The following is a 26,411-nucleotide window of genomic DNA, read 5'->3' on the forward strand; positions in this document are numbered from 1 at the left end:
TTAAGATAGACAATTTTCTCTTACTTGTTTTTCAAGCTCCGCAAACTCTTCCATTTGTGCAGAGAGATGATAAACTTTCCATCCATTAAGTTTTTGTAATACATGTTTCTGTTGTGCCAATTCAGCTACTGTAGGTCTTCTCTCTTCACGTGGTCGAACGTCACTAGGTCTTCTGTAATGATGTAGCCTACTATCTCCCCATTTATTTTTCCAAGAGCCTGGAAAATAAGCAATGCCTAATAAAAGTATGAAATATCCACGTGTACACATAAAATGAAACTTAATGCAAAATTTATACATACCCCCTAACAAACTTGGCATAGGTCGTAACCGTATTGTAACTTCTGCTTGCTGAGTAGGCGATTTAATATCCCTATGTATATTAGAAGCATGTCTCTTGTCAGGTGATTTTTCTTTTAATTCTTCTTTCATTTCCTTCTTTGTTTTATCCTCTGTGACAAATTCCATTACTACTTCTGTGCATCTAGGTTCGGTTAATTCTACACCTGTAAGTTGTTGTTTACGAGGTTTCTTTCTCGGTGACATTTCTCCAGTGGGATTAATGGTAATCCTAGATTGTTCTGGTTCTTCGTCAAGACCTGGTGAAGAGGTCGCAGATACAGTAGTCGATCCTGAACTTGGACAACCACCACCATCATGATCTCCTCTTGGTGAACACGGTGGACTGGAAGTCAATCTATTTGATGGTAATGACGCTAGTAGGGGAACTAAATTTTTAGCTGCACCTGATATAATTAAAAAAAATATCATATTTACATCATCATATGTAATATAAAATTTATAATATAAAATTAATGTGTAATGTAATACAAAATTTATAATAAATATATAGTACCCTAGAGTTCATGCCTACGAAATATACCGTACTATTTTTTGTATCAAAAGAAACAACATTTCGTTGTAGCAAAATGACATCTTTGAACAATAGATTTTAGATAAAAGTAATTTAAAGTAAATGAATGAATGTTCTAAGTTATATTATGTGTGAACCAGAAATAGCACACGCTTCAAGTTACAATTACTGAAATTACGAATTATTTATATTAGAAATGTATAAGCGCTTTATGTTTCATAAAAAATTTTATTGTGTAGTTGTAAATATGTAAGCACACATAATGTCCGAGTATCACCATTATTTGAAACAAAACTCATAATATAGAAAAATAGTATAGAATAGTTAGTTTTACATCTTATCAATACATATTTTACTGATACTACTAAAATAAAAAAATTAATTAAGTTGAAAATAAAATAATTGAAATGAATGTATAACGCACACTAATTTTTTATGTAAGCTGTTTTGAATGTTTTACAATATTTAAAAAATGTTTAACTTTGAGGAAAGATGGTTAAATATTTTAATGTCAATGTACAAAATAAAGGTTTTGCATTTATATAAAAATATCTGCTTTGTGAATAAAGTTTTCTGGTATGTTGGATCATTCCTGTATGATGATTATTGTTTCTTCCAGCGTTTTTATTAAATTTTATTCAAATTTTTTTTTTCAGTTTTTACTAGATTTCCGTTAAACCAAAGTTTTTAAAATATTTTTATAGAAAAAAAGAAATTAATACATTTAATTCTGACAATTTACCAACTTGTATCTCCTAAAAATCTTAACAATCTTGCCGAGATGTAACAGAATCTCAGTTAATTCAAGAATCTGGAAATTTTATTAATGTTTCTTGTGTTGAAAACTTCTAGTATCTTACCGCGATATTCTTGCTTAATATCAAAAGCATGAAAATACACGTTTAAAATGATTGCAAAATATATTTAAATGGATGTATTTATAAAATGACATATGTAAATAACTTTTGAAGAATGCTTTGTAGAATTATAGATTTGTAGAATGCTTCGTAAGCTTTTGTTTTAGTCCAACAATCAATAAATAATCGTGAAATGAACGTGATAAAATAATATAGCTAAAAAGTAGTTTACCTGTATTATGTTAATTTTCTGGTTATTTATTGACTATTAGAGCAAGTTCCGGAATATTTGATAAATTTGCTTAATCAATTGCAATTACAAATGAATTTAATGAATATGTTTTTTTACTTAAACATACATAACATGTTTTGCAAAAATTCTCGGCATATATTGAGTTGTTAAAAAAATCATTGTTTTTTCCGGTGATTTTCAAGATTTTATTTTGTACAAAGAATGAACATTAATCAATGATATATTGCCCTTTTTGTTCGATGACCTACCATCTTTCGATAAGCTTCATGATCTGATTCTCAAAAAACTTCTTATCTGTATTAGCAAAGAACTGAACCAAGTGTCTTTCGATAGCGTCACTTGAAGCGAACGTTTTTCTACTCAAGGAGTTTTGCAAGAATCGAAACAAATCGTAGTTTGATGGTGTAAGGTCTGGCGAATACGGTGGATGAGGCAACACATCCCAACCAACAATTTTCCGCAAGCCATCAAACTTGTGGTCGAGCGGTGTTATGATGGAAGACCACTCCTTTGTGCTTTATCAATTCTGGTCACTTTTCTGCTGGTTTCGTTCAATTTATCGAGATGTTGACAGTCCGAATTGATCGTAACATTCCTTGGTAAGAGTTCGAAAAACACCACACCTTTCCAATCTCACCAGATTGAGAACACCTTTTTCTGGTGGATGTCTGCTTTTGATGTGCTTTAGGTCGACTCATCGCGCTTGCTCCGATCGCTTTCGCTTCACATCGTTGTAGACAATTCATCTTTTATCGCCAGTAAATATGCATTTCAGAAATGGGTTGGATTATTCATGTTTCAGAAGTTGATTACAGATGTCTATGTGTTCTATGAGGTGAACTTCTTTCACGTTGATCCGTTGATGCGGGATTCAACTATCGAACTTATTGACGTAATCAAGTCGTTTTAAATGAAGGTAAATGCGTCCAATTGATATTTTTAGTGCTCCAGCAAGGTTACGAATGGTAGAACGTTGATTAGCTTCAACTAATATCTTTATTTTATCATCATCAACCTTCGATGGCCGACCTGAACGAGGTGCATCTTTCACGCTGTAGTCACCAGAACGGAAATGAGCAACCAATATTGACACTGGCGTTCTTTTAGGGCTTCGTCACCATAAACTTTATGCAACTTTTCATAAGCCTGCACAGCATTTTTTCTTTTCCGAAGTAATAAAGTAAAATTTAGCGAAAAAAACTCGTGTTGGCTCTCCATTTCCAAAACGTTATAGAAGGAATAATTGTTTATCGATTCGAGCACTTTTTTTTTTTGATAGAAGCTATAAGTGTCAGCTGTCAAACGCGCATGGGCTCGAATTTACAGATGCGTTCAATATATTAAATATACAAAACTAAAACTGTCTATCTGAAATAAACGCAATGACTGTTTGAACAACCTAATATTTTGTCCCTGATGTTATTAATTAAAATGACTGTACTGAGGAGAAGAAGATATGAGATACAAGAGAAGAGATGAGATACAAGAACTTTAATATTATAAAATGATATTTTACTATATTATATCACAGACATACGATAAATTTTCTAATTATATTTGGCAAGATTTTGGTAAAAAATTGTTAACATTATTTTGACATGGATTCTTTTATTTTCTCCCCTGCTTATTCGGAAAAATACATAATTTAATAAATTGATCATTTATTATTTCTAGGTGTGTGTGTGTGTATGTATGTGTGTGTGTGTGTGTGTGTGAATGTGACTTTTATTGAATTTGAAATTTTTGTTTTTCAGATTTTATTAAAAATTTTTTCTTCTGATATTATTTACGCAATTTACTCATATTCAACTTGTTCATAAAGACTTGTGCTACGATGCTCTTGCAATTAAATTTTCGTATTAAGATTTATTTATTGTGTGTGTATGGGCGCGCGCATATATATGTATGTATCCAATACATATTTAACATAAATGAATCTGACTTCACTTCTATTTGGTCACCTCTATTTGGAGCACCTTGGATGAGGCTAATGTCGGTAAGTAAACTTTAAAAACCTAGATCTCGCATAAATTTCAATGAAAATAAATATTACTGTGGCGGACGAAGTCCACACATTAAAAAAGCACAGAGCGGTTTATTCCGGTCGAACATACCGAGTAGCGCAAACTACACGCCCAGCAGACGAACCGCGGTAGTGCGCCGCGCCGCCGCCTAGCGGCAGCGCAAACGGACAGCGGCACTCGTAGTAAAGTTACAGCAACGTAGCCTATATAAAGAGACACAGCGGGTGGCACAACACGTTCGCCCACGTGTTCTATAGCGACGTTGAGTCCTCCAAGGAGTCTAAGACTCCGTCGCAAAGAACAGCTAAGGTCTCGGACCGACAAAAAACCCTTCCAGAACGTGGGAACGACGCCATCCTGTCGAGGACAGGCGACACTCCTCCAAAGGAGGAAAACGGGCATTCCCGCACTCCTGGAAATAACCACCAGGATAAAAAGGAGCCCGCAGCTCCAAGGAGTAAGGCTCAACGGCGGCACCACCGATGAAAGAAGCCAACGGTGGCTTCCCCTGATCCTCGAGGACCTTATTTGGCCCGGAGCAGGACTCGATCCCGAGGCCACCAGCCAAGCAGAAGACACGAGCTTCGCTACCAACACCGGAGAAACCGGGACCGGCGAAGTTAGCAGCTTCAACGCCTAGTACGCTACTCCAGGAGATCGCAAGGTCTCCGCGGCCGTTGACGCCGATACCCCGGTCGCCATCACCAACCGTGCCCCTGGAAATTTACTTCCAGCAGCCAAGGTCTCAGGCACCTTGCAGAGCACCACGTGCGGAGATCTGTTTGCGGCCGTGGAAGTTGCAGAATCTTTCTATATCCACGCAACCGTGTACCCAGGTCACCCCTGAAGTATCTCATGACGTGGGACGTAAGAGCGCGACGACCAGAAAGACCCGCTCCCGGAAGAAGTAGAGGAACGCAAACATCATCTCGGAAAGGGAAAACAATATACGTACAAACCTCTCCTGTAAAGATTACTATGGGGAAGAAAATGAGCCCCCCGCCATATTAATTAGAGTCATATATAAATAAATATGAATAAACATTGTTAGAGGCATCCGATTAATTGACCCTCACCAAAGAACGTATAAATAAGAAAGCGTACAAACAACACCCACAAATTGGTGACTCCGTCAGCAAGGAACAGCACTAGGGCCAAGCGACAGTATCAGCAACCATGCCAGACAACGATTTAGCGGATAACCTTCACGTCAACAAAGTGGCCGTCCGAGCCCCACCATTTTGGCCAGACGAGCCTGAACTATGGTTTGTACAGCTAGAAAGCCAATTCGTTTTAGCTGGAATTATTCAAGATGGGACGAAGTACGCCCACGTACTCTCCCAGATTGATAATAAATTTGCACGAGAGATAAAAGACGTAATTACGAATCCACCGGCAGCAGACAAATATCAGGCCATCAAGACAGCATTGATCCAGCGGCTGTCATCATCACAAGAGCAGCGCATCCGCAAACTCTTGGAACACGAGGAGCTTGGGGATAGGAAGCCTTCGCAATTCCTCCGACATCTCCAGAGCCTAGCGAGAGCAAATATCCCGGAACCATTACTTCGTACTTTGTGGCTTGGCCGGTTGCCAGCACAAATGCAAGTCATTCTGGCAACAAGAACCCAGGATCGATTAGAAGAAGTGGCCGAGCAAGCCGATCGAATACAGGAAGTTACGTATCGATCTGTGGCGGAAGTCACCCTTCCAATAAGCGACCAATCACGGATGGAACAACAGATACGCCAACTTACCAACCAAATAGCAGAGATGAGCCGGCGGTTAGACAGGAAATACCATCCTCAGCGGCGTGCCAGGAGCAAGTCCCAGGAGAGAAGGAAGCAAGGAGGACCATGCTTCTACCATCGCCGATTTGGAAAAAAAAGGCGAAGAAATGCGAGCAGCCCTGCAATTTCCATTCGACAAACAAAGAGGGAAGTCATTGATGGCGGCCAGTGACTGCACCTGAACTCCACGCCGCCTGTTTGTCATATGCCGGGATACAAAGGAACAATTTTTAATAGATACTGGTTCAGACGTCAGCGTATATCTACGCTCCGCCACAAAGAGAAAACGGCAACCTTCAACATACTCCTTATATGCAACAAACGGGTCGGTAATACCTACCTATGGATGGATAACATTGAAACCAAAACTAGGACTCAAACGCGCTTTTCCATGGCGATTCGTCATCGCGGACGTTTCGCAACCTATTATTGGGGCCGACTTCCTAGCTTATTTTCATCTTCTACCTGATCTCCATACTAAAAAATTAATTGATGGAAAAACAGGTTTAAAAACGCCCGGCAGGGTTGGACAAGGAACGATACCCTCGGTCAAAGTACTCAAAGAAGAAAACGAGTATCATAGACTCTTAGCAGAATACCCGGGAATCACTCGCCTAAATGCAGCGACAGTAAGAGGGAAACACTCGACAGGTCACTTCATTAAAACAACGGAAACCACCGGAAGCATGCCGTCCTAGGAGACTCGCCCCGGATCGTTTGAAAGCAGCCAGAGCGGAATTCGACCTCTTATTAAAAGAGGGAATAGTCCGTCCTTCAAAGAGTCCTTGGACATCACCGCTACACATGGTTCCAAAGAAAGGAGATACATAGCGCCCATGCGGGGATTACAGACGATTAAATGCAAGAACGGTGCCAGATCGTTACCCTATTCCACATATTGAAGATTTCTCGCAGACCCTAGCAGGAAAAAAAATCTTCTCTACACTAGATTTGGTAAGAGCATATAACCAGATACCAATGAACTCCGCAGATGTTCCAAAAACAGCAGTTACCACTCCATTTGGGCTATTCGAATTCTTATACATGCCTTTTGGGCTACGAAATGCAGCACAAACATTCCAGCGATTCATAAACGAAGTCTTGCATGAGCTAGACTTTTGCTACGCATATATCGATGATATACTGGTAGCATCTACTACAGAGCAAGAGCATAAGAAACATCTACGAACACTCTTCGAACGACTACAAGAGTATGGAATACTTGTCAGCCCAGTCAAATGCGTCTTCGGAGAACGACAGATCCGGTTTCTAGGTTATCTGGTATCGGAAAACGGAACAGAGCCTCCACCCGAACGGGTGAAGGCTATTAAGGAATTCCCAAGACCAGAGACAATTAGGTAGCTACGACAATTCTTGAGGACCCTCAACTTTTATCGACGATTCATACTAGGAGCAGCACAAGATCAGATTACGCTAAACAACCTCTTAAGGGGTCCCAAGGTAAAAAAGAATACCCCCATCAAGTGGACAATTGAATACAACGAAGCATTCCAGAGGTGTAAAAATAGCCTAGTAAAAGCTACTTTATTAGCACATCCGGATCCCTCGGCAGAAATCGCAGTAACCACAGATGCTTCGGATTCCGCAATAGGAGCCGTAATACAGCAGCGCATCGATACGGAATGGTAACCATTAGCATTTTACAGTAAGAAGCTACATCTGGCACAAACAAAGTACAGCCCCTATGACAGAGAGTTACTGGCAATCTATGCAGCAGTAAAATTCTACCGACATATGTTGGAGAGCAGAGTGTTCACTATTTACACGGACCATAAACCCATTACATTCGCATTCCAACAGGATTTCTTGCATAGTTCACCGAGACAAGCGCGACATTTGGCTTTCATTGGACAATTTACCACGGACATCCAACACATTTCCGGAAAAGATAACATCGTCGCTGACGCCTTATCAAGGGTGGAAAGCATCCAGACAGCAGCGGACTTAGAGATGCTTGCAAAGTTACAGGAGGAAGACGAGGAGCTTCAGGGAATACAAAGAGAACAAACCGCTCTCAAATTAAAGAATCTACCTATCCCAGGATCCAAGCATAAAATCCTCTGTGACACAACTACTCCATTGGCTCGCCCTTTTGTAACCAAACCATTCTGACAACAAATTTTCCAGTCCTTACATGGGTTAGCAGATCCAGGGGTTAGAGCTACAACGAAGCTAATTACGCAACGTTACGTGTGGCCAGGCATCCAAAACGATTGCAGAAAATGGGCACAGGCATGTATCCTCTGTCAAAAATCAAAGGTACAGCGCCATATCCATTCACCAACAGGGAACTTCGCAGTACCAACACGAAGATTCGAGCATATACACGTCGACATCGTGGGACCTTTACCAACCTCTAGAGAGTATCGGTATTGCCTAACTATTGTAGACCGATACACAAGATGGCCGGAAGCAATACCGATACCAGATATTACCGCAGAGACTGTCGCACGATACCTCTTTCCTAGCTGAATGGCAAGATTCGGAATACCAGTGAGAATTACTACGGACCAAGGAAGACAATTTGAAGCAGATCTATTCCGATGGTTAACACAACTCACAGGCACCATACACTGGCGCACGACGGCGTACCACCCAGCAGCAAACGGCATGGTGGACGATTCCATCGCCAATTGAAAGCAGCAATTACCTGCCACAGGATAGAAGCGTGGGTAGACACCTTACCAATAGTGTTAATGGGCATCAGAGCCGCATTCAAGGAAGATGTAAAAACCACCTCAGCAGAAATGGTGTATGGAGAAACATTACACCTACCTGAAGAATTTTTGCAAGAGTATCCAGCAGCAACAAATCAAGAAACACACAACTTCACTCAAGGACTCCGGAAAAACATGAAGAAGATGAGACCGCAACCAATAAAACGCCACGGTAAACCCGCATTCTTTGAACATAAAAACTTAGAAGAAACCGCTTTTGTAAGACACGCCTTTGTAAGACAGGATGCTCCATCCAGAGTATTGCAACCTGCATATAACGGACCTTATGAAGTAAAAAAAAAACTTCGAAATTTTACAAACTCAAAATCAATGGGAAAACGGTAAACATCTCCATAGATAGGTTAAAACCAGCATACATCATGCCGGATTCACAAGCAATCCCAGAAACAAGAGCGACAAATCAGGAGCCAAAGAAACCAAAGGAAACAGCAAAAGCAGGAGAGGAAACAAGAACCAGAAGCGGGAGGATAACCCGTCCTCCGGTCCGTTTCACATTACCAACTCCGAAACAACGAAGGGGGTGATGTGGCGGACGAAGTCCACACATTAAAAAAGCACAGAGCGATTTATTCCGGTCGAACATACCGAGTGGCGCAAACCATACGCCCAGCAGATGGACCGCGGTAGTGCGCCGCGCCGCCGCCTAGCGGCAGCGCAAACGGACAGCGGCACTCGCAGTAAAGTTACAGCAACGTAGCCTATATAAAGAGACACAGCGGGTGGCACAACACGTTCGCCCATGTGTTCTATAGCGACATTGAGTCCTCCAAGGAGTCTAAGACTCCGTCGCACAGAACAGCTAAGGTCTCGGACCGACAAAAAACCCTTCCAGAACGTGGGAACGACGCCATCCTGTCGAGGACAGGCGACACTCCTCCAAAGGAGGAAAACGGGCATTCCCGCACTCCTGGAAATAACCACCAGGATAAAAAGGAGCCCGCAGCTCCAAGGAGTAAGGCTCAACGGCGGCACCACCGATGAAAGAAGCCAACGGTGGCTTCCCCTGATCCTCGAGGACCTTATTTGGCCCGGAGCAGGACTCGATCCCGAGGCCACCAGCCAAGCAGAAGACACGAGCTTCGCTACCAACACCGGAGAAACCGGGACCGGCGAAGTTAGCAGCTTCAACGCCTAGTACGCTACTCCAGGAGATCGCAAGGTCTCCGCGGCCGTTGACGCCGATACCCCGGTCGCCATCACCAACCGTGCCCCTGGAAATTTACTTCCAGCAGCCAAGGTCTCAGGCACCTTGCAGAGCACCACGTGCGGAGATCTGTTTGCGGCCGTGGAAGTTGCAGAATCTTTCTATATCCACGCAACCGTGTACCCAGGTCACCCCTGAAGTATCTCATGACGTGGGACGTAAGAGCGCGACGACCAGAAAGACCCGCTCCCGGAAGAAGTAGAGGAACGCAAACATCATCTCGGAAAGGGAAAACAATATACGTACAAACCTCTCCTGTAAAGATTACTATGGGGAAGAAAATGAGCCCCCCGCCATAGTTTGCGGTCTACTTCAATGAGTTTGCGTATGTACAGGGTGTTTGATAGCTGATCATGCAGACGAAAGTTGGAGATAGATTGGGTGTAGCCGAGAAGAAAAGTCATATACCATAATGTCAAATTGGAAATAGTTACCGAGTTATTAATTAAAACATGTCAGCCAACGAGCGCGTAGAGAGCGGAGGGCGGCCGCAGTAAGCACGTAGACATTTGATACAGGCGGAGTCAGCGAGTTGCGGTGTAGGCAAGTGCGCGCGGCGAGGGGCAACGTAAGCGACAAGAGGCGACAAGAGGCGACCGCGCGCGACGAGGAGCGAGCGAGATTTTTATTCATAGCTTTTTCCTTATAGCTCGCTCGCTCCTCGTCGTTTGCGCTCGCTCGATCCTCGTCGCGCTCGCTCGCCTCTTGTCGCTTGCGCTCGCTCGCTCCTCGTCGCGCGCGGTCACCTCTTGTCGCTTACGTTGCCTCTCGCTGCGCGCACTTGCCTACACCGCAACTCGCTGACTCCGCCTGTATCAAATGTCTACGTGCTTACTGCGGCCGCCCTCCGCTCTCTACGCGCTCGTTGGCTCACATGTTTTAATTAATAACTCGGTAACTATTGCCAATTTGACATTATGGTACATGACTTTTCTTCTCGGCTACCCAATCTATCTCCAACTTTCGTCTGCATGATCAGCTATCAAACACCCTGTATACAGAGTGTCTTATAACAAATCTGGCAGAGCTCGTGGAGACATAGAGCGGGTTAAGACAAATATAAAAGTCCTATACCGTTTTGTGAGATTCGCAATAATTATCGAGTTATTAATGACAGAAATCTGAGGAATGAGCGCGCGCCGAGACGTTATGGGAGGAGCATCTAGCCGCTCAGGCTAGAGAGCACTGCCCAGCAGTGATGCATATTAGGGACCTCAGCTGCCCCAGTCGACAAAGGAACTGTTGCCGGCGCGCAGCGAGAGGTAGGACAACGTGCCAATGTTTATGTCCTTACTTCGCCGCTCCTACATCCCGCCATACCGCGTCTAAGCTCGCGCCGATATGGCCGTTGAATATTCGCGATTACAATTACGAGATTATTTTATGAGGTATCACAGATAGCTCATATTGAATTGTAAATTGTTCAAAATTGTAAAAAGTTCAAGGTTCAAAAGTTCTTCGATCAAGGAAAACATCGAAAAGAAAAAAGCGATAGAGAGCGGTGAGATCTACAGAGATTCTCATTGTTTTCTATCGCAATCTATCGTTTTGCTGCATCGGATCCGAAAGAAATGATATCGCGTAAAGATAGAGTACGATGAACACTTTTCATCGTATTCTATTGTACTCTATCGTTAGGAGAATATTTAATTATCAGAGTATGATAGAATTCGCGTAGAGACTCATCGTGTCCTAGGTTAGGTTTTATTCAAGTCTGCACGGAAAATATGTTTGGTTGAGTGAACCAATTTTCTGACGAAATGAGAGAGAGAAAGAGAGAACGATTAAAAAATTTTGATTGAGAATAGCACAATTTTGTTTAAGTTAACCATAAACCTTGATGAATTAGATTGAGCGTTAATATTTTCAGTTAATATTTCTCTGTATCGTTCATATTTCATTTGCAAGCTGTATCATGGACCAAACATTTTTACCATGTATCACGCATAAATTGTTGCCTTATGTCGTAATTCTTGTCAATGGTATATTAACGACAGAAGAAACTGAAAGTTCTGTATCAATTGCGAAAAGAGGACCATCGTTGTCAATGGTGCACCAACGATACTCGGCATAAAATTGATTCCTTGGTATAATCGCGATACAACGCTACAAATCCGAGTGTGTTATTTTGACATGCATAAATGTATGATTGATTGACGCTTTCTTTACACGTTTCTTGTCGTCAAAAAATTGGTTCATTCAACCAAACATATTTTCCGTGTAGACTTGAATAAAACGATAGGACACGATGAGTCTCTACGCGAATTCTATCATACTCTGATAATTAAATATTCTCCTAACGACAGAGTACAATAGAATACGATGAAAAGTGTTCATCGTACTCTATCTTTACGCGATATCATTTCTTTCGGATCCGATGCAGCAAAACGATAGATTGCGATAGAAAACAATGAGAATCTCTGTAGATCTCACCGCTCTCTATCGCTTTTTTCTTTTCGATGTTTTCCTTGATCGAAGAACTTTTGAACCTTGAACTTTTTACAATTTTGAACAATTTACAATTCAATATGAGCTATCTGTGATACCTCATAAAATAATCTCGTAATTGTAATCGCGAATATTCAACGGCCATATCGGCGCGAGCTTAGACGCGGTATGGCGGGATGTAGGAGCGGCGAAGTAAGGACATAAACATTGGCACGTTGTCCTACCTCTCGCTGCGCGCCGGCAACAGTTCCTTTGTCGACTGGGCCAGCTGAGGTCCCTAATATGCATCACTGCTGGGCAGTGCCCTCTAGCCTGAGCGGCTAGATGCTCCTCCCATAACGTCTCGGCGCGCGCTCATTCCTCAGATTTTTATCATTAATAACTTGATAATTATTGCGAATTTCACAAAACGGTATGGTACTTTTATATTTCTCTTAACCCGCTCTATGTCTCCACGAGCTCTGCCAGATTTGTTATAAGACACCCTGTATATATATATGATTATTGTATACTTAACTTAATATTTTTAGAAATCTCAAATTCAAATTATTTTCTTTTTTAAGATATATATTATGTACATAATGTATACGTAACATAAGTTTTTATAATATATGTACATAAACTTTTAAAAGTAAAAATTATATCGTTATAAAAATTATAATGCAAGTAGTGCAGGTAATACGCGAATTAGGTGAAGATAATTTACAAGTATAAATTAATGACATTTACATATTAATGGTGTATATACGTGACGTATATACGTGTATATACAATTTTTACAAGTAAAATTTATATAAAACTTACCTTTTTAAACAAAAAGGTAAAAAAAAGGCGCCAAGTACAAGCGCAATACGTATTGTGTTATTTTTAGAAATTTTAAACTCAAATTATTTTTTTAAGGCATATATGTGTACATAACATAAGTTTTTACAAGTAAAACTTATAACTATAATAAAACTCTACAACACTATTCTACTGTACAAAAGAAGTGATATATTAGAACAGTAGCGCCAATTGAGAAACCTAACATATATATATGATTATTGTATACTTAATATTTTTAGAAATCTCAAATTCTAATTATTTCCTTTTTTAAGATATATATTACATAATATAAGTTTTTACAAATAAAACTTATCAAATTATTTTTCTTTCAAGATATATATGTACATAAGCATTTAAAAGTAAAAATTATATAGTATTATAAAAATGTAACACGTTTATTAATAGTGTCCAATATTTAAAAAAGAATATCTTTTTAAAGGTTATTGTTATTCAAGAAAAACCTAGCTACAAAAAATGTCTATGGCATAAATTTTTACAAGTAAAATTTATCATTATTTATTAGAACACTGAGTTATATGGTTATTTTACTTGTTATTGTAACAAATTAATTATTATAACAATGCAATAAAAAATATTTAATACAAATAATCTTGGCGCGGCTGCACCAAAAACTATATCGGACTAAAATAATACATACATGACAGCATTTTTATTATAATAAAATATACTTATAAATTCCCTCTATACATATACGGTGTAATGTTCTATTTAAGTTTATATAGTATTATATTAAATTATAAACCTTCACTATAGAATATAGATATCGAATGTGAATATATTCTACATATTTTGATATTTTTTATTCAAAGATGTTATTCTTATTATAATCGACGAAATGTCAATGATATCTAATTTGACTTTTATGTACATACATCTTCGATATAGTTTTTGGTGCAGCCGCGCCAAGATTATTTGTATTAAATATTTTTTATTGCATTGTTATAATTAATTTGTTAGAATAACAAGTAAAATAACCATATAACTCAGTGTTCTAATAAATAATGATAAATTTTACTTGTAAAAATTTATGCCATAGACATTTTTTGTAGCTAGGTTTTTCTTGAATAACAATAACCTTTAAAAAGATATTCTTTTTTAAATATTGGACACTATTAATAAACGTGTTACATTTTTATAATACTATATAATTTTTACTTTTAAATGCTTATGTACATATATATCTTGAAAGAAAAATAATTTGATAAGTTTTATTTGTAAAAACTTATATTATGTAATATATATCTTAAAAAAGGAAATAATTAGAATTTGAGATTTCTAAAAATATTAAGTATACAATAATCATATATATATGTTAGGTTTCTCAATTGGCGCTACTGTTCTAATATATCACTTCTTTTGTACAGTAGAATAGTGTTGTAGAGTTTTATTATAGTTATAAGTTTTACTTGTAAAAACTTATGTTATGTACACATATATGCCTTAAAAAAATAATTTGAGTTTAAAATTTCTAAAAATAACACAATACGTATTGCGCTTGTACTTGGCGCCTTTTTTTTACCTTTTTGTTTAAAAAGGTAAGTTTTATATAAATTTTACTTGTAAAAATTGTATATACACGTATATACGTCACGTATATACACCATTAATATGTAAATGTCATTAATTTATACTTGTAAATTATCTTCACCTAATTCGCGTATTACCTGCACTACTTGCATTATAATTTTTATAACGATATAATTTTTACTTTTAAAAGTTTATGTACATATATTATAAAAACTTATGTTACGTATATATTATTTGAGAAACTACGTGGTACTAGTTGCCAAAATTGTACCATTTGTAGAGGTCTTGAAAAAAACAAATCTGCAAAAGATATTGTCGTACAAAAAATTATAGAATGTTACAAACAAATCAAGAATAATTTCCGATTAATCTTTATTCCATTTTTATTAAGTATTAGATGGTAAACTTAATTTCTGCCGTTTTTTCATCTCCAAAATTGATTTGTTTCGAAGGAAAGATGAATGAACCTTAATCAAAATAATTTCCTCCATTTTCTATAATTTTTTCATCTCTCCGGCAACAGGGCAATTCTACGACGGGAGAACGCGGTGTCTTTCGCGGTGATCTATTCATCCAACTATTTTTGGACTTTTTTGTAACTGGAGAAGTGTGTCCGTAAGTGCATATTGTATCGATCGGAATAGATGGTAATCCGACGGTGCCAAATCTGGAAAGTATGCTGGATGCGGGAAGATTTGCCATTCAAGCTCTAGAAGTATGTGCTTCACGCTTTTTGCAATGCGTCGAGCGTTATAATGCAAAAGAATGACTTTGCGTCAGTTGTTAGCTACGGATGATCCTTTTTGCATCAACTCAATCGGCATAATTACTGTTAGTAGCAATCAGTTGTAATAATTTAATTTGAACGCAACAGCTCGTATTGTAGCACATCCTCTTGGTCCCACCAAATGCAGAGCACGGTCTTATGCCCGTGAATATTCCTCTTCGGCGTTGAAGTGGATGGTTGGCCGGGATCCACTCATGATTTCCTCCACTTAGGATTGTCAAAATAAATCCATTTTTCGCTAGTCACAATACGCCATAACAAACTCTTTTTTCTTTGTCTGGCAAGCAAAGCAGTCGCGATAGACAAACAATTCAAAATAACATTTTCTGACAACTCATGTAGTAACGATATCTCTTCCTTATAAATTTTTCCCATAATATATAAGCATTTTAAGATGGTGATTGGAGTAATATTTACGCTTTCGACAACTCTAAAAGCGTTTGAGCTGGATTCTTATCTAGCAATTCTTGCAGCTCAATATCTTCAAATTTCTTCGGTTGTCCGAGACGTTCTTTGTCTCTCACGTCAAAATCACCGAAAGCGTTCAAACCAAACTCTATGTTCTTTCCAATGAAGTTTCATCACCATACACTTCGGACAATAAGCGTTTCGGTTGTGGTTTTCTTGAGTAGTGAAGAAGCACATGTCGGAAAAATAACTTATCGCAATCCGTTTTCAATCAATTGGAAAATCTCTTTGGCATCAAGAACCTGAACTGAATTACTTTCAGCAATATCTAAACTACAACAAACATGCGACTTCACCATCGAAACTCGCCAGCGTTAAAGCCGACATCCTCTAGTAACGAGCGGCAAGAATTAAGTTTACCACCTAATATTATAAAATTATAAAAAGATTAAAAACTGTAAATAAAACGAAATATGCAAGTTATAAAAAAAATAAAAACATGTCCAATATAGGTAACCTTTCCCTGTAATATACAGGCCGCTAAATTTCAAACGTAACAGGTAAAAAATCTCGAAAACTATGAAAGATATTAAAAAAAGTTAAAACACGTGTTCCATGATTTCGAAGGGGAAAGGGAATGGCATTATCAGTTTTTATTTGGAGGGCATTTTCAAGGTCAGTTGAAAGTCAATTTAATTTTTTTAAATAGAAAGCCCAATTTTTATTACATCTTCTTTTTCTACTAATTAATTTTAACAACTTTGGTCTGAAACATTTTTTTATTTGTCTAATATTTTTTTAAACATTTAAGGAAAAATTGGTAACTTTTTCAACATTTAACTTACGATATCTCGCTAATTATTCGTCGAAAGAAAAAATTGTATTAGACTTTTTTTACTTTATTTATTATCAAGAATATATTACTATAATAGTGCCCTAACTTTTGTTAACTTATTAACCTTTGGAAATTTCAAAATTATTAAATTAACAAAAATTAGGACACTATTATAGTAATATATTCTTGATAGTAAATAAAGCAAAAAAGTCTAATACTATCTTTTCTTTCGATGAATAGTTAGCGAGATATCGTAAGTTAAATGTTGAAAAAGTTACCAATTTTTCCTTAAATATTTAAAAAAATATTAGACAAATAAAAAAATGTTTCAGACCAAAGTTGTTAAAATTAATTAATAGAAAAAGATATAATAAAAAATTGGGCTTTCTATTTTAAAAAATTAAATTGACTTTCAACTGACCTTGAAAATGCTCTCCAAATAAAAACTGATAATGCCATTCTCTTTCCCCTTCGAAATCATGGAACACGTGTTTTAGCTTTTTTTAATATCTTTCATAGTTTTCGAGATTTTTTACCTGTTACGTTTGAAATTTAGCATCCTGTATATCTATTAAAAAAATATTTTCATTAAGATAAAAGATTTAGTTTATGTTTTTCTTAATATTTTCTATGTATCTTTTTTAGATGTACTTGTACTTAAATGTACTACTTTCATGTACACTGGGGAGCACTGTATCGTGCCGCATCAAGGGAAGTACTTCTCCTCCAGCGGTCCCCACCTACTATGCACTTTCTCTGCGCTTCCTTCCCTAGCGATCGGATCTTGGATCGCTAGAGAAGGAAGCGCGGAGAAAGTGCGCAGTAGATAGGAACCGCCGGAGGAGAAGTACTTCCCCTGACGGGGCACGATACGATGCTCCCCAGAGTACTTTGAGAAGAAATATCAGCTAGTATAATGAGAAATAGAGTAATCCAATAAGCAGCGAATGGCGTATAACATAAAATCGCGTTTTTCATGATCAGCCAATACTCACGGTTGTTGAGAGATTTTAAGAAATAAAACATTTTTGTTACAAGATAGAAACTATCTTTCTTTAAACATGCTTACAAAGTCTATTTTACTGCTACTCGTGAGAACTCATTCACTCATATATTATTTAATTCTATAATAACTATTGCGAAGTTTACAAAACAACAAAGAATTTTTCCGTTTTATCTGATCCGTTCTATGTATATTAAATTTTGTTTTTAATTGACAGACATTCTGTACATATACATTATAGTTATACATATTATGGTTATACCTTTGACTGGTGAATTATCATGATCTCTCTTTCTCAAGATACTTGGCCTAGGAGATGCGTTCGGTTTACTATGTGGTTCCTCATATCCTGGTTCAACTAATAACCTTACTGGTTGTACTGGGGTCTGTCGATATGGTGAATGATAGCCTAAAAAGAAAAATGTCTATTGATCTGCTCATCATCATTTCTAAATTATGTGTATTATAAGTATTATTAGAATTGGATAAAGAGATAAGTTGCTTTAATTTATTTAAATACGAATTTGATGCAATTTATTTCAAACACATATACAGGGTGATTCAAAACAATTTGCTGTCCTTGAAATAACATGTTTTTGAACGAATTCTAAAACGATTTTTCCTCATGCATAATGTTATCCAAAGTTTAGTTTTTAAATTATAAAAATAAATAATTTGCTTATCATGCGTCGAGTACAAGAGGTAAATACGGATGGCACAACTCATCATCAGACGCAGGCGTTTACGTTGAGCGCCTAATGTGTGCTTATTAATACACATAATAACATTGCATACATCATTTTTATAATTTCCGTCAGATTGCAACCGACAGCGAGAATATTAATCTCTGTTCTCTTTAACCCTTTGTACTCGGAGCCATATTGCACGTTACCTACCAATAGCTCGGTGGAACTTTTGTAGGAAAATGTACAAACAGGAATCGCGTCATATTAAATAGTATAGTTCCGAAACCGAATAATTTATTGTAATGATATTTGATTTATATCAATCTTTAGACATTGACGAACATATTTATAACAAAAAAAAAATCAAAATGTTATATCTTATATTTTCTAACGTGTGGAAACGTCTGAAACAGTCACCGATATACATTGCAGGTTCCTTGATACATGTACGAAATGTACTCACACACTTATCTTTTTTATACTAATGCTCGCTTTCTTCATGTGTTGGCATCAGAAAAGTGTTGATACTACTGTGAATGCATTTCACACGTTCTCCTTCTACATAACACCGGGTGATATTTGTTTACATATATCTCAGTATTCAAGGTGAGTGGTTATAAGTTTACAACCTAAAGTGTGAAGGTAGATTGGGTTAAGACAAACATAAAAGTCCCATACCGTTTTGCGAGATTCGCAATAATTATCGAGTTATTAATGACAGAAATCTGAGAAGTGGGAGCGTGCCGACATAGATGATTGGAGACAGTGGTATAAATAAAATTTGGAGGTGTTACCGGATGGTCGAAGGCCCCCCCATGCCTTGGGTTTTTTGCAGTATTATAAGTAAAAAAAAATTAGGTAAATTGTTTATTTTGCCATTTTGTTCATATACAAATAATAAATAAAATTTAACTATTCAATAAAATAATAATAATAATAAAAACTTTTTTATTTCTTTTTGAAATATATAAATATATGTACAAAGAAAGAACATTTCATATACACAAAAAGACCACTAAGCCTGTGTGTGGGAAAATTTCTTACACGAGATCAATTTTTGAACAATTGAGGCACATTACGCATTAAGGAATATTAAGCAATTAGAATATTAATAATACCACTACTAATACTAATAATAATACAAACTTAATTATAATAAACTCAGAAAACAAACAGCTTAAGATAAAGCAAAACAAAATTAAGAACAAAAAAAAAAAAATTTACAAACAACAAAATATCATAAGCAGTAAAACTAGATAAAAGGAACTAGTTGTTTAAGATTAAAATTATCACAAAAAAAGGGATTTAATAGTATTTAGTTTTTTTTTACAGAATTACATGTTTTTAAGTGCTTTTCAGTTTGACTTAAAAAGGTAGTTGTTAAAAAACTCATGTGTAATTCTAAAAACTATTTTAACAATTTTAACAATTCTAAAAACTATTTTAACAAAATAATTAGGTCTTCTTTAGCACCCTTCTATTCTTTTTTAACATAAACAATTTTGTAACCTTATTTAATAGCGAGTCTGTGACTCGATTCTTTTCTATAAATATAATAGATATTTCTGACAGGCGTGATTGTCCCATAGTACTACGTAGGTAATTTTTGGCGTGTGGACGACCATGTAGTCCGGAAGTTAATACAGCAACAACCAATCAATCAACAGAGTCCATCACGTCATGTCGAATCACTTGAAAAAATCCCCTCCCCACCAATTTTTTTAAGTAAGTTGGTAGTCGAATAACGGAATAATAATATGTATAAATTTATTAATATTCTTTCTCAATTTTATTTTCTATTTTTCTCGTTTGTATTGTCAAAGTTTACTTTCTAGTTTGGGAATGCTCGCGTAATCAAATATTTGATCTTCAAACGTTAAAACACTTCATTTTAATTTAATTATAATTTAATTTTATAAAACTTTATATATGATTCTGTATAATTAATTTAATATGATAATTAAACACTTCATTTGCTATTACGATCGCATTAATCTTTGCTACTTGGCGATCATATTAATCCATTCATGTCAGACAACATTGCTGTCAATGTTATCAATGTATTGCATTTTGCTGTGCAATCATATATATTTGTGTATGAGAGAAACGTATGTCGGCCTCGCAGATCCCTGTTGCATTCGATATGATCATTAATGAAAACTATAAAAATAATATGTTATTACGTGTATTGATAAACTTATCGGATTAGGCACTCAACGTAAATGCTTGCATTTGATGGTGAGTTGCATCATACCTGCCTATCTCCTGTATTCGACCCGTAATAAGTAAACTATTTATCTTCATAAACTCGAAAACTAAACTTCATATAACATTTTGCATAAGTAAAAATCATTTTAGAATTCGTTCAAGAACGAATTCTGTCATTCCATGAGAGCAAGTTGTTCTGAATCATCCTGTATAATGATACAATTACAGATAATCTTCTGAAAGATAAAAATATAAAGATTTACTTTAACAATTTTCTGACGAAATATATGATTTTGTTACTTATACATTAAAAAATACAGAAGATGAAGTAAAAAATAGGTTAATTTTGTTCAATATTGTATAACGAAAGATTAAATGTTTATTATTAGACATTTAAAGTATAGTACGATACGTATGACATGTCTACAAATATGTCATTAGTATTTTGGATTTTTATTAACTTTCGACACCCCAAAATAATTTATATCTTTGAAAAATATTTTTGATATTATGTTCATTACTGTATGTACAATTTAGAAAATGTTCCTGCATAAATATGTTGATTTAAGAATAAAAAATAATAAATGAATTTAGAATAAAGAAATAATAAAAATAAACTAATTGTCGACAAGATTGTAAATCTTAACATATGGAATAATTTATATAACTTAATAACTTTCTTTTCTTTCTATATACTCAAATAAGAAATATATTTTTCATCATTGTCCTATATTTTTATTATAGAATAAAGATGAAATACATAAATTGTTACATAAGTAAATACTTCTATAATTAATAAAACATTATAAATACACTTTATAATGGTTTAGTAATTTAAAGAATGTATCACATATGAATGTATACATCTTTTCTAAGTGGATTATAATCTGAGCATACAAATTTCAATCTAATTATTTCTCTCCCTTCTCCTTCCTCTCTCCTCTTTGTGTCAAATAATTTTTATTATAAAAAATATTATAAACTGTATACAGGGTGTCCCGTTTAACCTGACAAATCGTAATATCTGGAAAACTACATGTCGGATAAAAAAAAGTGGGTAATCAAATTTGTTCGTTTCGAAGGGGGACATCCAATGATATCAAACTCAACCCCCCACCCCACTCCCGGGGGGTGGGGGTGGGGGGCAACTTTGAAATCTTAAATGGGAACCCCCATTTTTTATTGCAGATTCGGATTTTATGCCACAAAATACGTAAGTTTCGTCCGAAACTTTTTTTTTTGATTCGTGATAGATGGCGCTGTAATCGCAAAAAATTCGATTTTCTGCAATTCTCCAGAAATGATCATTGGATTGAAAAATAAAGAAATAACTGTTCAATATTTTTAAAAATATTTTTCAAAAACATAATAACAGTTATTCCCCCCATCCCCTCGGGGTAAGGTGGGTGGTAACGTTCAAATCTCAAATGAGAACCCACATTTTTCATTGCAGAATTAGATTTTCATTGCAGACCTAAAACAAGAACCCCGATGGTAAAAGGCGAGGGGACTCACCTAAAACAAGCACCCCGATGGTGAGATACGAGGGAACTCACCTAAAACAAGCACCCCGATGGTGAGAGGCGAGGGGACTCACCTAAAACAAGCATCCCAATGGTGAGAGGCGAGGGGACTCACCTAAAACAAGCACCCCGAAGGGAACAGAAAGCTACTACGTCCTTGTCGTTGTTCCTGGGTAACGCTAAAAGTAGTTTCTCAGAAAAATTCAACGCTATCTATCATGAATGAAAAAAATTGTTTCCATAAAAACTTCACGTAAAATCTAATTCTGCAGTGAAAAATGTGGGTTCTCATTTGAGATTTGAACGTTACCACCCACCCTACCCCGAGGGGATGGGGGAGAATAACTGTTATTCTTTTTTAAAAACATTTTTAAAAATATTGAATAGGTATTTCTTTATTTTTCAATCCAATGATCATTTCTGGACAATTGCAGAAAATCTAATTTTTTGCGATTACAGTGCCATCTATCACGAATAAAAAAAAAGTTTCGGACGAAACTTACGTATTTTGTGGCGTAGAATCCGAATCTGGAGTAAAAAATAGGAGTTCTCATTTAAGATTTCAAAGTTGCCCCCCACCCCCACCCCCCGGAAGTGGAGTGGGAGGTCGAATTTGATACCATTGGATGTCCCCCTTCGAGACGAACAAATTTCATTACCCACTTTTTTTGATCCGACATGTAGTTTTCCAGATATTACGATTTGTCAGGTTAAATGGGACACCCTGTATAGACAAGAGCGCTTATTCGTTAAATTTAACACGCTCTCCTGCAAAAACTATTTGCCGGACACAATTTTGCTAAAGGAAAAAGTTGTTCGTTTTAGCATAAAGTATCATGTCCTGTACTCCGAATGCGGGAATTTCGGATCACCCTGTATACAGGGTGTCTCATTTTATTTTTGACAGTCAAATATCTCGAGAAATATGAAAGATATGGGAAAATATTTCAGACAAAAGCTGTATGGTTTCAAGGGGGATATAAAATAACTATAACTTTGTTATAACTATAAGTTTGTTTACAGATGGCGTCATTTTTGAAATATTCACTAATCATTACTTTTCTTACACGGAAACCCCAATTTTTTATTATATCGTTGAACTTTTGTCTGAAACATTTTTTATTTACTAAATATTTTTTAAGATATTTCAGGAAAACTTGGTAATTTTTTCAATATTTAATTTACTATATCTTGCTGTTTAACGGAAGAAAAAATGGTACTAGACTTCTTTATTCTATTTGGTCTTAAGAATATATTATTACAATAGTGCCCTAACTTTTATTAACTTATCGACTTTTGGAAATTTCAAAATCATCAAATTAATAAAAGTCAGGGCGCTATTATACCAATATATTCTTGAGACCGAGTAGAGTAAAAAAGTCTAATACCATTTCTTCTTCCAACAAACAGTTAGCGAGATATCGTAAGTTAAATATTGAAAAAGTAACCAAGTTTTCCTGAAATATCTCAAAAAATATTAAGCAAATAAAAAAATATTTCAGACAAAAATTGTTCAAATTAATTGATAAAAAAGGATAACATAATAAGAAACTCGGGTTTCCATTTAAGAAAAGTGATAATCAGTAGATATTTTAAAAGTGACGCCATCTGTAAACAAACTGATATTCAGGGTGATTCAAAACAACCTTCCATTATTAAAAGTATAAAATCCTGATAAAATTCTAAAACAACTTTTCCTCTTGCAAAATTTTAGCAAAAGCTTAGATTTTAAATTATTAACAAAAATAGTAGACCTATTGCGGGTCGGATACGGGAGGTAGACAGGTGCGGCGCAACTCACCGTCAGACGAGGGCGCTAATGCGGAGTACCCGCAGCAATCAACTGATCACACTACACATATTATACACTAGCTATGTTCCAATATTCATTGCCAGCATAAAAATCTATATTTTGTATCTGTAACGTGGTGCAACAGATGTCTTGCTCGGTTGGGGTACAACTCGGCGTATCTTCGAGCAGCAGCGGCGACCTGGCCGTGATAGGCTCCGAGTGTTAATAGCATGTCATAATATTCTTCGTTCGTGTATGCTGCCATATCGTCTTGACAATACCCGCAGGATTATTGATTAACGCATCGATTGTTTCAACGCATTTATACGATCGCCATTGGTCCATCCCCCACCACGCACGACCGCCGCTTCGCATTGGTCGTGCAATGAATACGAGTGAATGAGTGAGAAAGAGACAGAAAGACTCGGAGAGACCGAGAACGTGCTTGCATGTGTGTGCACGTACAATCCTGGCTGTTTTCCAAAATTTTTGCCAGTTATAACAATCACCTAACGTCACAGAAAATAGATTTTTATGCTGGCAATGAATATTGGAACGTAGCTAGTGTATAACATGTGTAGTGTGATCAGCTGATTGCTACGGGTACTCCGCGTTAGCGCCCACGTCTGATGATGAGTTGCGCCGCACCTGTTTACCTCCCGTACCCGACCCGCAATAGGTCTACTATTTTTGTTAATAATTTGAAATCTAAGCTTTTGCCAAAATTTTGCAAGAGGAAAAGTTGTTTCAGAATTTTATCAGGATTTTATACTTTTAATAATCGAAGGTTGTTTTGAATCACCCCGTATATGTCCCCCTTGAAAGCATACAACTTTTGTCTGAAACATTTTTCCATATCTTCCATATTTTCCGAGATATTTGACTGTCAAAAATAAAATGGGAGACCCTGTATATGCATATACAGGATATCACAGACCACCTGCATCAGCCGAATATTTCGAAAACTGAGCGCGATAAACAAAAATGTTTCAAACAAAAGTGGTTTTAAGTAACACGTTACGTAATAATATCAGTATGACTTTGATGAGTTTTGTCAAAGTCACATAAAAATCAACTTGATATTTTTAAACGAAAACCCATATTTTTCACTCCATATTCCATATTCCACTCCATATTCTTATAGCCCTTGTCGAGACATTTCCGAAACACTACCTATTTTGATCTTTTGCACAAACCATTCCTAAGATATGAAGCTTCAATGACATATCGGCATTCGTATCGGCATCGTATTACCTAATGTACACCGCGAGGAGGTTGGTCGGTCAGATTTGTACATCATAGTAGCCCTAAAAAGGGTCAATTTGGTGTGTACATTTGCGTGTTGCGTGTGCGCGTGTGTATATGTGTGTGATATGGCTAGAGTTCCAAGTATTTACAGTGCGGTCAATTTTAAATGTACTTTCGTTAATGTCTAAAAAAATATCTGATAAGGCAAGACAAGAGATTTGAGGAAAAAAACCTGCTGAAGCGATACAAAAACATAGCAGAGTTTTTTCACATCAGATACTATTGTAAAGTAGTATCAGTAGCGGAGTAAAATACGTCACAAGTTTTGATACATAGTCGCACTTTTCATATGGTGGATATTGCGAATACCAAACTTGATCACAGGCCGCACATTCAACCACGTAACGAAATTCTTCTTGATCAGTTATGTCGTATTCAAACGCAGAAGCTTTGGATATGATGTTTATTTTAGGTGAGTGTGGTAGTCAATTTAGAACAGCTGCAAGGTTATGGCGAGAACGATACCTAGATTGCGCTCCTCATTCACATAATATTTTTTTTCACTTATAATTACTGAGCTGAACAAATTACCAATAAAAATTTTTATTCAATCGGAGAGTAGAGGAGAGGAGAGAGAGAGAGAGAGAGAGAGGGGGGGCAGAGAGGGAGAGGGAGAGAGGGGGGAGGGAGAGAGAGGGGGGAGGAAGAGAGAGGGGGAGGGGAGAGGGAGAGGGAAAGAGGGAGAGAGGGGGAGGGAGAGGGGGAGAGGGGGGAGAGAGAGAGAGAGAGAGAGAAGAGTTTAAGATGGTCTTGAATAGAAATGTTAAACGGCGAAATTTTCATTGGTTATGCGGTTACGCGTTACTATGCAGAAAATATGTGTTATGGAATTTCAAACTGTATACATAATATGCCTAATATATCGTATGTTGGAATCGGATATTATCGAACTTATATTACACACCAGGGATCATTTTTAATTTATTATATTTATTTTAAGCTTTAATATGAATAAGCTAAAATGGCGCGCGCGTAGTGGGCCCTTGTAGTGCTCTAGTTTTCTGATGATAGCATATTTAACAGTGACAATTCTATAAATACTTGGGACTGCCGTTATTGAGCACAAGAAAATTTGCATTGGTTCCGAGAAATTGACCATCAGCACGTTTCGAAAGTCAATGTTTGGTGCAGAATTATTAGAAAATCTTATTAAGCCGTTTTTCTTTCAAGAAGACCTAAACGGTGTTCGGTACGCCAATTTCATTCAAAATGATTTTCCGTCTTTACTTAAAAATATTCCTTTACAATTGCGCCTAAACATGTTTTTTCAGAAAGATGG

General features: G+C 36.6%; 1 protein-coding gene across 6 annotated transcripts in view; it reads right to left on the reverse strand.

Moving 5' to 3' along the window:
• LOC105185611 (histone deacetylase complex subunit SAP130-A) overlaps positions 1-26,411 on the reverse strand; it is a 43,329-nt gene that overhangs the window by 4,924 nt on the left and 11,994 nt on the right. For all 6 annotated transcript variants that reach the window (XM_025300012.1, XM_025300011.1, XM_025300010.1 and 3 more), the window contains exons 7-9: positions 17,878-18,024; positions 303-746; positions 25-218 (exon numbers count right to left, since the gene is read on the reverse strand). In XM_025300012.1, the coding sequence (XP_025155797.1) occupies positions 25-218; positions 303-746; positions 17,878-18,024 (785 nt within the window). The remainder of the gene's footprint in view (positions 1-24; positions 219-302; positions 747-17,877; positions 18,025-26,411) is intronic.

This window comes from Harpegnathos saltator, unplaced genomic scaffold, assembly GCF_003227715.2.
Source record: "Harpegnathos saltator strain DR-91 unplaced genomic scaffold, Hsal_v8.6 scaffold314, whole genome shotgun sequence".
Classification (NCBI taxonomy): domain Eukaryota; kingdom Metazoa; phylum Arthropoda; class Insecta; order Hymenoptera; family Formicidae; genus Harpegnathos; species Harpegnathos saltator.